Source organism: Medicago sativa, chromosome 5 (assembly GCF_051527215.1).
Source record: "Medicago sativa cultivar Bolivia chromosome 5, Bolivia_mono, whole genome shotgun sequence".
Classification (NCBI taxonomy): domain Eukaryota; kingdom Viridiplantae; phylum Streptophyta; class Magnoliopsida; order Fabales; family Fabaceae; genus Medicago; species Medicago sativa.
In genome coordinates this window covers 17,077,369-17,094,108 of record NC_140753.1, presented here as the reverse complement: position 1 = coordinate 17,094,108, position 16,740 = coordinate 17,077,369, and the positions used below count along the sequence as shown (strand labels likewise).

The 16,740-nt window shown below is 32.5% G+C and overlaps 2 protein-coding genes across 2 annotated transcripts; both read left to right on the top strand.

Annotated features, from left to right (window-relative positions):
- Positions 1–3,580: 3,580 nt before the first annotated feature.
- Positions 3,581–7,617, top strand: LOC146920611 (disease resistance protein RPM1-like). Its single transcript, XM_085714010.1, has 2 exons — positions 3,581–4,252; positions 5,056–7,617. The coding sequence occupies exons 1-2, from the start codon at positions 3,799–3,801 to the stop codon at positions 7,449–7,451; spliced, it is 2,850 nt and encodes a 949-aa protein (XP_085570136.1). The 5' UTR covers positions 3,581–3,798; the 3' UTR covers positions 7,452–7,617.
- Positions 7,618–9,169: 1,552 nt separating this feature from the next.
- SCAMP5 (SCAMP family protein) lies at positions 9,170–15,399 on the top strand. The gene is made up of 12 exons (XM_085714009.1): positions 9,170–9,329; positions 10,734–10,838; positions 10,930–10,995; positions 11,198–11,231; positions 11,344–11,466; positions 11,851–11,913; positions 12,004–12,097; positions 12,284–12,329; positions 12,415–12,482; positions 13,384–13,432; positions 14,306–14,371; positions 15,098–15,399. Exons 1-12 carry the CDS (start codon positions 9,273–9,275, stop codon positions 15,128–15,130), a joined length of 804 nt encoding a protein of 267 aa, XP_085570135.1. The 5' UTR covers positions 9,170–9,272; the 3' UTR covers positions 15,131–15,399.
- Positions 15,400–16,740: the final 1,341 nt, after the last annotated feature.

The following is a 16,740-nucleotide window of genomic DNA, read 5'->3' as shown; positions in this document are numbered from 1 at the left end:
AGTTATACTTATTTCTAAGTTAAAATTATTAATTTTAATGTAATATTTTGTTTAAACATAAAGTTATCTTACTTTTTAACTAATTTATGCTAAAATACCATAACTAAAGTCTTCGACTCTTAATTAGCTCCTTGCTACAAAAACAACCAAAACAAAACCTCTTAATTGCCTCCTCATGGTATCTACATCTACATATAGTTGGTGTTATTTAGGTCTTGTACATGCAGAAAGTACATTAACATAAAGGAGATGATTTAAACGTGAGCTTGATAGAGATTTTCCTAGTCCTACGTATCCCTAAAGATCTTAGGGAATCAGAACTACGTAGTTCTGTATTGGTAGGGACTTACTTTTACCACTTGAGTGAGGGGTGTATTATAGATACGGCAAGCAACATACTCCCTCCGGTCACTATTATAAGCAAATTTCTACTTTTTAGATTCATTCAATAAATGATGTATGTGGTCTATATTGTAGACCACATACATCATTTATTGAATGAATCTAAAAAGTCAAAATTTGCTTATAATAGTGACCGGAGGGAGTATAACTAATAAATTTGTATATGTGCACTTCATTACATGAAAAATAAAATAAGATGAGTTTACTTGATATGCACTATCATTGTAAAATATATTTGATACATTAATTGATCAAAAAAATATTTAGAAACTAAGATAATAAATTAATAGACTAATATGACGTCCTCGTGAGCTTAGCTCAAATTAGATTATGTATTACGTATCGATTAAATTAAATTCAAATAAGATATAGATTATAAATTTAAGAAGAGCCCTTGATAGTTGATGCTACCCTTCATTGTGTGTGTGGTTATCTGAGATATAGTCATATAGATAACTTATATGAGGTCAACATCTCAACCCATGCTTGCTTTGCGTGTGAGTTTAATTTGCCTACTTATCAGCATGACTTGTTCCAAAGCTTGGTGGGGAGGAACTAGAAAGGAACATTTCAAGGTGGCGGCTCAACTCAGCATGCAAAAACACGCAATGCACATAAATTTTTGTGTGTTACAAAATTTAGGTGATTTTGTTAAAGTATTTTTCGTATGATTTTTAACTAATGTCTTGTTAACAAATGTTCTAGAAACATTTTTTTAAGGATTTAAAAATAGAAATAATTGATAATTTTCATGTAGAAAAAATATTTTTTTATTTTTTAAATTATTGAATACACAAATTTTAAGATAGAATTTATACTTTAAACTTCTTATCGTGCCTCAAAGACAGTTGTTAGTATTTAATTTCCTTTTAACTATTACACTATAATTTTGTCAAATCTATAATTTGGAGAAGGAGATTATTTGGAAAATACTTCAGAGCAAATGAAAATGCTAAAAACAACAATGGATTGTAATTAAGAAACTCACACAATATATATATATATATATATATATGGGTTATGATAGAAGACACCTTTTGTGAAGGTGTCTTTTATCAAGTTACTCTATGAGCATTTGTTAAAAGACACCAACTACTTTTTATGAAGGTGTCTTTTATCAAAGTTATAACTAAAAAAGTGAAAATCACACCTTGAGGTGTGACTTGATAAAAGACACCACACTACTTTTTATGAAGGTGTCTTGTAACATGAGTGAAAGACAAACGGAAAACAAGCTACGCCGTTAATCTTTTTTGAAGGATAAAATCAATCTTATTGAAAACTACATTAATGGAACTGGGAGATACAACATTGTTATGCTACCCTTTGAACTCTTTGTAGAATATCTACAACCTTTGGTGTTAGGAAGTTAAGTGTTAACAATATTATAGAAACATATTGATTGTCAAAACACACTTTTTCATTTTTGACCACTTTCCTTGAAACAACTTTGAGGGCTATCTATCCTACAATAAAAATCTTGATCCAAATCTTATTAGTTGAAAAACTTCGATCAAATCTACACATGCATGTTTTCCTCCATTATAAGATCTTGATGCTTCAAAGCAATTGTTTCGCCAAAAATATCACTGCTCTAGAACAAATTGCAAGTTGGGGGAACATTACAAAATTGGAAGGTAATGTCACTTACATGTTAGTGTGGGACTACAATTGTGATTGGGAGTAAGTTGCAATGAATTTTCTAAATATTGCCAAAAAAAAATCATATATATATATATATATATATATATATATATATATATATATTTGTAACAAAGAATAAATAATAAATAATAATTAGAATTAGAATTAGAAAATAATACAAATTATTAACAAATTTAATACTACATTATTTTCTTTAGTCAACAAAATCTTATAAATAGAAGATATGTATCAATTAGGGACTTACGAAGTAACCACTTGGAAGACACATGGAAACTTCTGTACAAAGAAATTGAAGATGCACATAGAAACTTCTTCTGTGGAAAAAAAGACAGAAACTAGTGGCTAGATTTTTATACAGTGAGCTTAACCAATTTAATTCAAAATAATTATAGGATATACCAATTTAATTCAAAGGCTGCATTTGATGTTTCATTGAGATCGACGTTACTCCTTCCGATCTCAATTATAAACAAAAGTTTATTTTTTAGATTCATTCAACAATTAAAATATTTGCTTCATAATACAAATACAATAGTTATTAAATAAATCTTCTTTTTTTTGAAAGATGGTTATTGAATAAATTTAAAAACTAAACGTTTACTTAATCATAATTAAGAACGAAGAGAGTATATGTGAGTGGAGGAGAGACAACCGCGTTGGAGAGAAACAAAAATTCAAAGTAAATAGCAACTTCACGAAATCATTCATCAATTTTCTTTACATCACGAAATCATTCATCAATATTCTATACATCATGGTCACAAAAAAAAAATTTATTTACAACATTACGAATTTGGATCATATAAAATAAGTAAAGTGTAAACCAAACAAATCAAAGATCGTTACTATAACAAATTAATGATTTTTAATTTTTAAATTAGCGATTGATATTATTCATTTTGTAAGTTGTTATTAGAGTAGCAGACTCCCATGATTGCTTGCACTCCACTCATTGTACGGAGCAAATCAATTTGTAACTTGAATGAATTAAAATAATATTCGTGCAACATTTTTTTATGTATAAAAGTAAAACAAAAAACGACGCCGCATGAGTTATACACAAGTTTTATCATTCATTATGAATAGAATACTTTGACTTGTCAATTTCAGGATTTGTTTTTTTTGCTAGTCATACTATTTTGTTGTTCAGGTCAAATACCATGAAAAGCTTTTTCACCGTGGGAAAATGTTGGCTAAGTAAATGGTTTCTTAATACACAAACTTACTCTATTACATAATAACAAGTCATAATATCTATAAAAAAGAATATTGTCTTAAGCAAAACCATCACTTTTAAGGTGCATTTGATCTGCTAAAAAGTAGATACTAAACATAATAGCATAAGACGAGAATATCACAATATAATAATGTTATCGTGTTGGAGTATAAACTATACTAGACTAATACAATATAATAATGTAAATTATATCGTAATATAATGATTGTTGACCATTTCCTTGAAATACTTGCATATAATAGTCTATATAAGCACACCAAGGACCAGCAAAGCAAGAAAAGGAATTCATAAATATCATCACCAAATCCTTACAATTTGCAACCAGTCTTATCAAAAGAACTGAAAAAAAAAAAAAAAAAAAAAAAAAAAGAGATAAAAAAACTCAAAAATCTCATCATCAAATTTCTTGCAACTCTTCTCATCTTGAGAGCACAAAAAAAACAAGAGAAAGTTAGAAATTTAAGGCAAAGGCAGTAAAAAGTAGAGAGAAGAAAATGGCAGATAGTTCAGTATCATTTCTATTGGACAAACTGAGTTGGTTACTTCAAGAAGAAGTAATTCTACAAAAAGGGGTCCGTGAAGATGTTCAATACATCAAAGATGAACTCGAACGCCACAAAGCCATTTTAATGGTAGCTGATGCATTGGAAGACAAAGATCCTGAACTCAAAGTATGGGTTAAAAGGGTAAGAGATATTGCTCAAGATATGGAAGATGCTGTAGATGAATACAATCTTCGCCTTGTCGATCATCGACAAGGGAACAACAAAAATTCTTCTTTTCATAAGGTTGCTTTTGACATCAAGACCGTCAAAACTAGACACAGAATAGCTTCAGATATTAAAAGAATCAAATCCAAAGTTGAAGCTATCACTCAAGGACGTCCAATGATATCTGGTGTAGGTTCAAGCTCAAGTCAAAGGCGTTCATCAAGGCTTGATAGTCAAGGTAATGTTGGAATTTATTTGATAGTAATTTATTTGCATTACAAGACATATGCTATAACTATAATCATACTTTATGACATAAGTCAAATAAGCATCGAACATATGCATATAAACAATCTTGGGATCTACGACATGTTGATTTAAGAATGGATGGTGTCATTGATAACAATCTATCGTCGATAACCTGACATAGAGAGAGTTGCAGGATTGGTTGTTAAAATTGCTAGTTAACTCGTGGAATCGTACGATTGCACGAGTCTAGATATCATTTTCAATTTGACTCAATTGTAAACTCGAAAATAGCTTATTAAAAAAGCTGTAAACTCAAAAATGAAACTGAGTTTACTCGGCTGAACATGTAGTGAACTCGACAACTTCCAGTAGACTCAAATAAACTTGGGTAATCTTGCAGTAAATTTTTAATAGAATTTTTTTTTTATCTTAAATTTTATTCCATCACAGATTTCACATTAGGTTCTTTTTCTTCTTTGTTAGTTTAATTTTGTATAATGTCAATATTTACTTTATAACTGAGATGAAATTTGGAATTATTGATGCACTTATTGATTGTAATATACAAGTATGCATGTCCTATATTATTTTTAATATGAGGTAAAATTGTATGAGTCTACAAATCGAATTTAGGAGTCGATTTCACATTGTCAAAACATGTTTGTTTAAACTCTAGAGTTTGACAGCCTTAGTTAAGAGTGGTAATCAAAACATGTTGATTTGTGGTTCTTTATCAATTAAAACTTTCTGAGTTATAAATAGCTAATATATTTTTAAATATATATCCAACAGGTGATGCCCTTTTGCTGGAGGAAGCTGATTTAGTTGGAATTGAACAACCAAAGGAGCAGCTGTGTGATTTGCTTTTCAAAAATGAATCAAATAGATCTGTGATTTCAATCTATGGTATGGGAGGTTTAGGGAAGACAACATTGGCAAAACAAGTCTATGATGATCCAAAAGTCAAGAAGCGTTTCAGGATTCATGCTTGGGTTAATCTCTCCCAATCTATCAAAATGGAAGAGATACTGAAAGACCTTGTACAAAAACTCCATAATGTTATTGGAAAACCTGCTCCAGAATCAATTGGAACGATGAATAATGACGATCTGAAAGAGTTTATCAAGAATTTTCTTCAGAGAAGTCAGAATTATCTAATTGTGCTTGATGATGTGTGGCATGTGAAAGTATGGGATGATTTGAAGCATGCTTTGCCTAATAACAACCGCGGAAGTAGAGTGATGCTTACGACGCGCAAGAGAGATATAGCTTTGTATTCTTGTGCTGGATTGGGTAAGGATTTTCATCTTGAATTCTTACCTGAGCATGAAGCTTGGTCTCTTTTTTGTAGGAAGACATTTCAAGATGATTCATGTCCTCCTCATCTTGAAGAAGTTTGTAGGAATATTTTGAAATTGTGTGGAGGGTTGCCACTAGCAATTGTGGCAATCAGTGGTGCTTTGGCTACAAGAGAAAGATCAAACATAGAAGAATGGCAGATAGTTTGCAGAAGTTTTGGTTCTGAGATTGAAGGCAATGACAAATTGGAAGATATGAATAAAGTAATTTCATTAAGTTTAAATGAGTTACCTTATTATCTTAAATCATGTTTGATGTATTTAACCATCTTTCCGGAATTTCACGCTATCGAGACTTGGAGATTGATTCGGTTGTGGATAGCTGAAGGGTTTGTAAATGGTGAAGATGGTAAGACACTTGAGGAAGTTGCAGACAGTTACCTTAAGGAGCTTTTGAACAGAAGTTTAATCCAAGTTGTGGAAAAAACCAGTGATGGAAGGATGAAGACGTGTCGAATGCATGGTCTTCTAAGGGAAATTGTTAATTCTAAGTCAAGAGATCAGAACTTTGCAACAATAGTTAGAGAACAAGATATGGTATGGCCTGAGCGAGTTCGACGTTTATCGGTCATAAATCCGTCGCATAATGTATTACAACAAAATACGACTACATTTCATCTTAGGTCTCTGCTAATGTTTGGATTATCAGATTCACTCAATCAGTTTTCTCTTCATGAATTATGCTCCTCCAATGGTGTTCAATTGCTCAATGTACTAGACTTGCAGGATGCACCTTTGGATGATTTTCCGGCTGAAATTGTAAACCTTTACCTTCTGAAGTATCTAAGTTTGAAGAATACAAAGGTGAAAAAAATTCCAGGTTCCATTAAGAAGCTGCAAAACCTTGAGACATTGGATCTTAAGCACACTTATGTAACTGAATTGCCTGTTGAAATTGCGGAGCTGAAACGGTTACGCCATCTCCTCGTGTATCGTTACGAGATTGAGTCCTATGCTTATTTCCACTCAAGGCATGGCTTCAAGGTGGCTGCTCCTATAGGAAACATGCTATCATTGCAGAAGCTTTGTTTCATAGAGGTAGATCAAGGAAGCGCAGCCTTGATGGTTGAGCTAGGAAAACTTACTCAACTTAAGAGGCTAGGCATTAGAAAAATGAGGAAAGAAGATGGTGCTGCTTTGTGTTCATCCATTGAGAAGATGATCCATCTTAGATCACTCTCCATATTTGCTATAGAAGAAAATGAGGTAATCGATATTCATGACATTTCCAACCCTCCTCGCTATCTTAAGGAGTTATACTTGAGCGGACGTTTAGAGAAGTTTCCACAATGGATAAATTCTTGCAAGAACTTGGTTAGAGTTTTCTTAAAGTGGAGCAGGTTAGAGGAGGATCCTCTTGTGTATCTTCAAGGTTTGCCAAATCTTCGACATCTTGAATTACTTCAAGTATATGTCGGCGAAATGTTGCATTTCAATGCAAAAGGGTTTCCAAGTCTAAAGGTGTTAGGCCTTGATGATTTAGAAGGACTCAAATATATGACAATCGAAGAAGGAGCAATGCAAGGTCTTAAGAAGTTGGTCATGCAACGATGTAGTTCATTCAAGAATGTACCATTAGGCATTGAACACTTAGCTAAGCTAAAAGCAATTGAGTTCTTTGATATGCCTGATGAGTTGATTATGGATCTGCGTCCAAATGGAGGCAAAGATTATTGGAGAGTACAAAATGTTCCAACAGTTTATTCTACTTATTGGAGGAATGATGGTTGGGATGTTTATTCATTAGAGACTTTTGGGGATATAGAGAGTGATGTTGATCATCGTATAGCAATGAGGACTCTTCAGCTTCCTACTCTTTGGAAGGCTTAACTTATTTTGATTGTTATTTATTTATTTATTCTTTTAACACGCTGCGTATATGACAGTGGTGGAAGATTTCTGTTAAATTTATGTAACTTTCAACCAAATAAATCAGGGAGTATATTATGTTTTATGAACTCTTTGAGATACAGAATAAAATGTATTGTTCAGTTTATGGTTCTTTTGTAGCTGTAACTTTTCATGATTAGTACTTTACAATTGTTTGGCTGCCGGTGGTTTTTTTAAACAGATATGTAATTCTTAAAAGTACAAGAAACCATTAAGATAAGTAATGAAACAAAAAAATATTATCATTCATGCATAACCTATTACAAGATACATATAAAATTAATATATATGCAGTAACCAGTGAGTGGGAAAAAATAATACAGCAATACCGAAAATAACCAGTGAGTGATAATCTTTTGGCTCAATATCTTCACTCACCCTCGAGAATATCCATAAACCGTAATCTAGAAAACAATACCGAAAATCACGATTCTTCAAGGCAAATTCTTGAGAGAAGCAACTTTATCCAAGACTCACCAAAACTAGCAGAAGAAGAAGTTCTCACTATTTTTACCACTACAGGCAAACCATTGAGACTATAAAGCTCACCAAATCATTCAGGGTTTCCATCACAGCATGTGTAAATTACCACCATACACAATGGATCAAAAACATCCTTTGTTCCAAGCCTCCCAAGAAACAAAAAACCAGGTGGAAATAACACTCCCCAAATAGCCTTCTGCTTCCCAGTGAACCCTAATGTGATCAGTACCAACCTCTGATCTCAAAATACTCTAACAGTAACAACAACAACCCCATCAAGTTCAAGATACTAATTCTCCAGCACACTAGTTTCTGAGGACCTTTAAACAGAAAGATATAATATAATGATCTAAAGGTTTGTGAGTCAGTGAAGTATACTGAGGACTACAGGGAAAACTCTTCTAATTATCTAGAACATCAATTATGGTGTAACAATTGGATACTAGATAAACTGAATCACTTGGATGAGATATTAAGCAGTATCTTAACCAGAGATTCTAACTTTGAATATGACTTTTTGAATATGACTTTAAGAATGTAACCCTCTAAAACATTATTAATTCTAGAGGTTGTAGAATTGATTTTATGATGTTTGGATGATTTAAAGTATAATTGCTTTTACTTGTAGAATTTATTCTACTTGAAGCTACAATTTATAGTTTTTGACTTCCACAATTGATTTTAGGCTTAAATTCATTGATAAATCCACTTTTACATAAATACATCCAAACTTAAATCACTTTTCAATTTTCATTCAACTCACTTTTATCCAGAATCAAACATAAAATTATGAGCTAACTTATCTCGGAGGAACATTTTATTGTGTTTTAAACAAGCATGTAAAAAAGTCATTACGTTTTTTTAAATTTTAAGCATGAATTTACATTATTAGTCATTTGACGGAAATAATTTTATTGCGATTTATGAGTCCTTACAGCCTAAATCTACTCCTACATTGATAGTTTGATACTACTATATACTAGTCACGTGAATTTATTTACTTGAGAGCGAGTCTTCCATTTTCCACACCACATTATGAAAGTGCCACTTTACCGACTAAAATGGCACACACCGTAAATCCCAACTGAATAAAGGGGCAAAGAATACAAAATTCAAGTTCATTTCACTTTTTGTCTCAAAAAAATCTAAAATCAAATCCCGCGTTCCAAATAAGCAGAAAATTGCGTTTCACTCACCGCATGCACTATCGCACTCTGAAGTGATTCTCTCAACAGATTCCGCGTTTTCGCACATTTTCTTCGGATCTAATTTCTCACCATGAATCGCAACCACGATCCCAATCCTTTCGAAGAAGAAGAGGTCAATCCATTTTCGGTAATCTAAATCGATTCTCTCTCTCTCTCTCTCTCTTTCCATTTCTATTTTTAGTTTTTTTTTTCTCGCTCAGATCCAGCATTCTCTAGATTTGTGGTGTACATTATGATAATCTATAAAATTGGAACTGATTATGTGATTCGTTATTTGATTTCGGATCTGTTGTTAATTCGCGCAATTATGACTTCGGTTTGATTTTTTGTTCGTTTGGTTTTGAATTGAGGATAAAGTTAGTTGAGAAAGAGTGTGTGTTGATTTGAATTTGAGATTGCGTATCGGTGTGGAATTTAGCTTCGATGTTTGTGGAGGACTTGGATCTGGAGAAATTAGGTTATGTTGTTTTTTGTGTTCATGCAGCTGTGTTTTTGTGAATTAATTTTTGTATAAATGATTTTAGTTAAATGTAAGTTGAATGTGAACTGATTTATGTTTGAGTACATTCACGAAAAAATGCATTTGAGTGTAAAAATCATGTTTGGAGTTAAAAAGTTACAAATTCCAATTTCAAGTTAGAATCAATTACGGGGAAGAAATCAATTCCAACTGAAATCGTCAAAACATGTCAAAATCAATTTTATGTGTCCTGAATCACTTCTAGACCTCCCTACTGTGAAATCAAACACTGACGAAGTAAATTGGGTTTTCTGTTTTGTTTTAATCGTGGTTTTGCTTTTGTTTTGTGACGATTAACACAATAATGAGAGTTATGCTGTACAATGTATATGAATAAATATAAATATAAATGTAAAAGGAATCAATTATAGGGAATCTATTTTGACATTCATGGGCATAGAGAGGTCTGCAAACACTATCTTCATAAATTATAACCGGGAATATGAAGTTTAGGAACTAATATTTTTAGATTGTTCACCTAATTGTATACACATCTGAGAAGGTAAAGTTTCTGTGGTGTGGTTATCTGTAATTATCTCCAGGACAAACACAGTGTAGAGGTATTGGGTATGCTGAATGTTTTGTTGACTTTTATAAATTGTAGATGCCTCTGCTGTGTGTTAAACATATAAATATATCTTCTGTGAAATCCCTGGGCCAATGCATATATGATCTACTATTTATCTAAGTAAAGTATGCCATTGCCTTATAGATGCAGTATTCAAATTCCATGCATAGTCTTGCATTTTATTATGAAAAATTATTGCACATAAGTGTGATTGTTTGATATGGTTGGTAGTTGTGTTTCATTGAGTTTTCAGAGGGCTGTTTGTGCAAGTTTGATGCCATTTCAACATCATAAAATAGTATAGCCATCATTATTTTCAAATTTACATCAAAAGTACAAATTGGTAGTTTTTGGAAACCTCGGCATTTGATGTTTTTTTTGTGTTTCATTTCATTGAAGTTATTACATTTGTTCTCATTCTATTTATTATGAAAATCTTACAGAATGGTACTGGATCAAAATCACGTGTTCCCTCAGTGGCTTCTGAACCACTAGGCTTTGGTCAAAGACACGATGCCACTGTTGATATTCCTTTGGAGACTTCAAATGTAATCTCATTTCTTATGAACGGATTTTCATAAAATGTTTAAGATTCTTTTTGGTAGGGGGCTGAGTTTAGTCTTTATGATGTTTATTTAGGGGGACTCCAAGAAAAAAAGTCAAGAGCTAGCAGTCTGGGAAGCTGATTTAAAAAGGAGAGAGAAGGTTGGTTTTGAATTTTTTAGCTGCTGGTGTTGGTTCTTTAGCATTAATTTACAGTAGTATTTTAATTGTCAGCATCAACAGTGATGTACAATGCACTTGTATTCTCTTAAATGCCTGCATAACAAGTTTTTGCTTCTGCCACTATTAGTCAACTGGTATCCTTTGCTTTTGAGGATTTTGACTCTTTCAAATGCATATGTAGGATATAAAAAGAAGAGAAGATTCTGTTGCTAAAGGTGAATGACGAGATCCCACAATACCAGATTTTCAATTGTCTTTTCACTGCATCTTTATATATACACATTAAGCCAAACTTATTTTTTCTTGTTTTCAAAATATGCTTACCAGCCGGTGTGCCTGTTGATGATAAGAATTGGCCTCCATTTTTCCCAATCATTCATCATGATATTGCCAATGAGATTCCAGTTCATGCTCAGAGACTGCAATATTCGGCCTTTGCTAGTTGGTTGGGTATGGTCACTTAATTATGTTATCTATTTATTAATATATTAATTATTTTGGTCTGTGAATGTTTTTGAGAAATGTAACTTCTTACCAGCATTTTCTTGGTTAAGTAGCAACTCCATGTCGTTAAACCAAAGCAAAGGGCATGCACGTTTTTTTTTTTCCGTGATTATAGCTATAGGCTCTAATGGTGGGTGAAATGGAATGAAATGAGATGTTTTCTTGGCAAGACTTGTTCCATCGGGCATTTATATCATATTATATGCATGCATGCCCTCAACCACAAACATCTACTCTAGAAATCTTGGTTTTCTTTTACTTTTATGTTTTCTGTTCTATTATAGAGTCCTGTCTAATTATCTTTTCTTCCTATTTTGATATCATTTGCAGGAATCGTTCTCTGCTTAGTTTTTAATGTAGTTGCAGTGATTGTCTGTTGGATCAGAGGCGGGGGTGAGCTTATTCTATTACTTTCATGTTATTGCCATTTCTCTAGTTTCGTGTTGTGGCTTGGGACCTCACTGTGAAGTTTACAATGTGCAGGTGTTAAAATATTTTTCCTTGCAGTGATTTATGCGCTGCTTGGGATTCCCCTTTCATATGTGCTTTGGTACAGGCCCCTCTATCGTGCTATGAGGTAAATTGCAATTTTCCTTTGTATATTCACTAGCAGTTCAACACTGTTTAAACTGTAAACACACAGGGCTTAGGTCTACTTAGGGATCCCTTTTAGTAACAGGCAAATGATACATTATGAAATGTTCCCTCCTAACCTGATTGTGCATTATGATGGTTGTTGCTTATGATTGTTTCTGTTATGCAGGACTGATAGTGCACTGAAGTTCAGTTGGTTTTTCATGTTCTACTTGGTATGTTGATCCATTACAAGATATTAGCATGTTACTTAGTGACCGACTTACTAATCCTTTTTTTAATTGCTTTGACTTGATGCAGCTTCATATAGCATTTTGCATCTTTGCTGCAATTGCACCTCCAGTTGTTTTTCATGGAAAGTCATTAACGTAAGTTCTACAAGCTGTATTGCAGGGTTTACTTATCTGAGTGTAAAGTTTTTGATCTCTTTATCTGCTTGGTATCGAGTGTAATTTTTGAAGTATACATCAAAAGATAAATCCCATTTTTTTTAAATACATTTAAATACTAAATAAAAAACAATTATTAATTAATTCCATGTCATTTAAAATGTCACACGTGGACTTCCATTAGTCAAACACAAGTTTACTTAATTAATAATAGGGACTAAAACTGTTGATAGGAAATTTTGCAGGGACTAAAAGTTGAAGATTTTTATAGGGACTAAAAATGAATTTTTAAAATTTTATAGGGACCAAAAACATATTTAACCCATAAGAAAAAGATTGGATCATCGTAACTGCAGATCTATGAAGCACAGACTCAGACATGACACCAGACACGGCACAGACATAAACACGTCGCCACCGATATTAATCAGACACGGCACAGACATAAACACGTCGCCACCGATAATAATTTGAGAAAGTGACATAATTCAATGCAATCATGTGTCGGTTTCGGACACGATATGTATCTGACACCGGACACGCCTAATCCGAGGAGTATTTGTGCTTCATAGGTGCAGATGAATGCCTCGTACATGTTTTAGCATAAGTCAGCAATGAAACAATATAGTGGGATATATGTTCATTCTTGATGTTGTTTTGTCATTCGTTTGAGTTCAGGTGGGAAGAAATTGATGTGGCTCTAAAGTTGATTAATTTCCCCTTTCAAAACATTTTGGTCTTTCTCATATTGTAGTTGAATGCCATTTTGTGCTGTTATCTCTTTGCCACCCTTTTTTTAAGTCATGCTCGTATATTAGCAACTTACTAAGTATTATATTCATTTTCTGTTGCATTTGAATTAATAAATTTAAAATTGCAGGGGCATCCTTGCAGCGATTGATGTGTTCTCAGACCACGTATTGGTTGGGGTAAGTTGTACTCGTCCATATTAGCATTTATTTTGTTGGTTGAATATATTGCATTGGATATTTAAAAGCAGTTCTGTTTAATATTGTGATCAGACATATAAGATTCATTTAATGATGAAATATTTGCATGCCAAGTTGTAACATTATCCATTTATATATCTGCAGTAATTTAAACCTAAGGGTCTGTTTGATTGTGTTTTGGTTTTTTAAAAACTGTTTTATAAATCAATTTTGAAAAACTGTTTTTTACAAGCATTATGTTTTTTTCTTCCTTTTCAACACAACATAATATGCAACAGTTTTACAGAACAAGCTATATTCAAACAACATTACTTTTTTAATTTTCAAAAACAGTAATCAAACAAGCCCCAAGTCTTGGAGGCAATTAGTGTTCTCAAGCTGATCACCTCTTTCTCCTCTCCTATGGAATTATGATCTTATGTATGCATGAGTGACATTAAGTGTCAGATAGTTTAAGTAAAATTTTCATTTCCATGTAGTTATTGGCACTTAACTGTCTAGACACCAAATGAAATGCAACCAAATAACTGAATGTAGAATCTTTAATTTAGATGAAGAGATGTAAATTTTGTTGGAATTGGATATGGAACTAGATTTAGTGGTGTCTAGCTACTATAAGGTACGTGTATTAGATCAAAATAACCTGGATGCCCTCGAGTGCAACCAGAGAACATGGATGCATTTTTTTTATCGCATTTGGTAACTTGAAGTAGTTGAAAGAAAAAAAATGAAAACCTCTCTACTTTTCATTTTTAATTTCTTATGTAATTTGTGCGGAAGAAAAATAAATTTCATAACCTTTTACCTGTGCTTACATGCTTTGATCCATCAATATTACTGGTATTCTTACAGATATTCTATTTGATCGGATTTGGTTTGTTTTGCTTGGAGGCTCTTCTAAGCTTGTGGGTAATTCAGGTGAGGGACAATAGCTTTGATTTACATTCATCATTTTTATTTATATTGCTTCTAGGCAACAAGATAAGTGATTGTAGTTAAAAGAATATGAATTTGTACTATTCTCTGCCTCGTTTTCTGTTCTTGTTTTGATATGAATTATAGCGTGCTATTATAGAACTATAGACAACAGGGAGTTGCTTTAGATGAGGGCCAGAGTAAATTAGAATGGCCTTGCAAGAGTTTAAGCAGTCCTTTTGAAGACTGAAGTGTGTTTAACAGTGAATGATTCACCGGTGGTTATTCATATAGATACAAATGGTTTCTTGCTATTGGGGGGATGGGTAGCTCACTTGGTTGAGTTTAAGGAAACTAAAAGTAGTAGTTTTGTATTGGAAACTATTTTTAAAATCATAAAAAGTTGAATTCACAACTTTTCACCATTTTCCAACACAATATTTCTATTGCAAAGAATGGAAAAGATGATTGATTAAAAACTAGGATTTACAATTTTTTTTTTTTTTTTGTTGCTATTGTGGACTCTGGGAAACTCAAGACTATGCTAACCAATTAAAACTAGGACTGTAGTACTGGGAGCTTATGTTTGGCTACTATTCTATTTAGATAAAGTAGACCATGACTTGTGTGTTTTTCACTTCACCAGCTACACCTGCAAGTTTCTTTCAGAAGAAAGGATTGAAATATTTGGCTGATGGTTGTTTCCTTTTATTTTTGTTGCTTCTGCAGAGAATATACATGTTTTTCCGGGGGCACAAGTGAGACTATTCTCAAGATTTTGTTGTAGCGGTTTTTATAGTGTCAGTCACTATCCAGTGTGGCCTAGTATATTCTCTTTTTTCTCAATCCTCTTCTCCATTCTTTGCAATATCTCTGTGTGGTATTGTTCTGTTGTTTCTCTGTAGTGATTGTACCATAGTTTTGTCTGTACTTGACAGTATAATGAGAATTATGTGAAATTGAGTATGTTTTTAGAATTTCTCTTGAAACAATATTTTACTTTTGATATGCATATATGTATTGGATTTCCAGTGTTGATCTAGTGTAGAGTTTTTTTTTTTTTTTTTTTTTCTTTATTTTTTAACAGCAAATCAAATAGATTCAAGTGGAAATTACGTACAAGGAACCAAAAACTAACCAAAAAAATCAATAAACCTCCCGCATCCAAAGGGAGCAAAAATTAGCTTAGGGTACAATCTAAGGGGTGAATGAGCCATTAATATAAGCAAGAAAAACCATTTTTTTTTTGCACAAGAGCCATTTCCAATAAAGACTTTTATGTCCCGTTTGTTTTGTATTTATTTAACAAAAAAAATCATTTTTATTATTTAATAGTTTTTGTTTCAGACTTCAAAAAAAATCTATTTTGTTAACCTCAACGAAAATCTATTCCAAGTAGCCTTTTCACAGTATATTTTTTCTAAAAACTAAGTCTCCTTGAATCCTATCCACTCATTATCTCTTATACTTCTTGGGGATTCAATGACTTTTTAAGGTGAGGAAGTCACACCGACGTTGTGTAATTTAGTAATTAGAGAGAAAATAGTATAAGAGAAAGATAAACACAGTAACTGTGACTTTTCAGTTTTAAAGTCGGGAAAGTCCTAGTGAATTTTGTGTGTTTTATAAGAGAAAGATGGGAGAGAAATAATAAAATGATTAGAGAGAAAATAGTATAAGTTGGCTTCACATTACATTAGTCATAGAGAAATGATATGTGTAAAACATTATTGTGACAACTTTTGAACAATTTTCTCTTTCATACTCACATGATATTTTTATCACCTCTTTTCCTTTTCTTTCTCTATTGTTTTTGACCAATAAGGAGAGAGAAAAAGAAGATTGCAACAAAAGTTGTCAAATAACATTATTCTTAATCATATATGCTTTTGATCATGCTACTTTTTTTTTTTTAATGGCAACTTTTGATCATGCTACTGGTACTGAATTCTATAGAAAAGTATGTATGCGCAAAATTAAGAACAGCCATAATATTTCCACGAAGTGATTTCAATAGAACTTGAAGAGAAGGTGTAGTGTACTCACCTCGCCAAACAACATGGAGGAGGATGAAGCAATTGGAAAATATTGCAAAGCCCCTTCTTGTGTTTTCCTTTTGTACAAATCACATTTGCATAGTTTTATTTAGTTTTAATTGTCTTGGTCACTATGCAATATAGATCTGCATTGGTTGCATTGCACACATTGAGTAGATTACACATTTATGTATTAGAAAAAAATGCAGTCACCTTAGTACAAATCTATATACAAGTGCGAGAATTCGTGCCTCGATTTTTCTTTTTTTTCTTTTGTGACCATTTATAAACCAAAGTCAGGACAGTGTGATTTTATGGCTGAACCAGCATGCAACT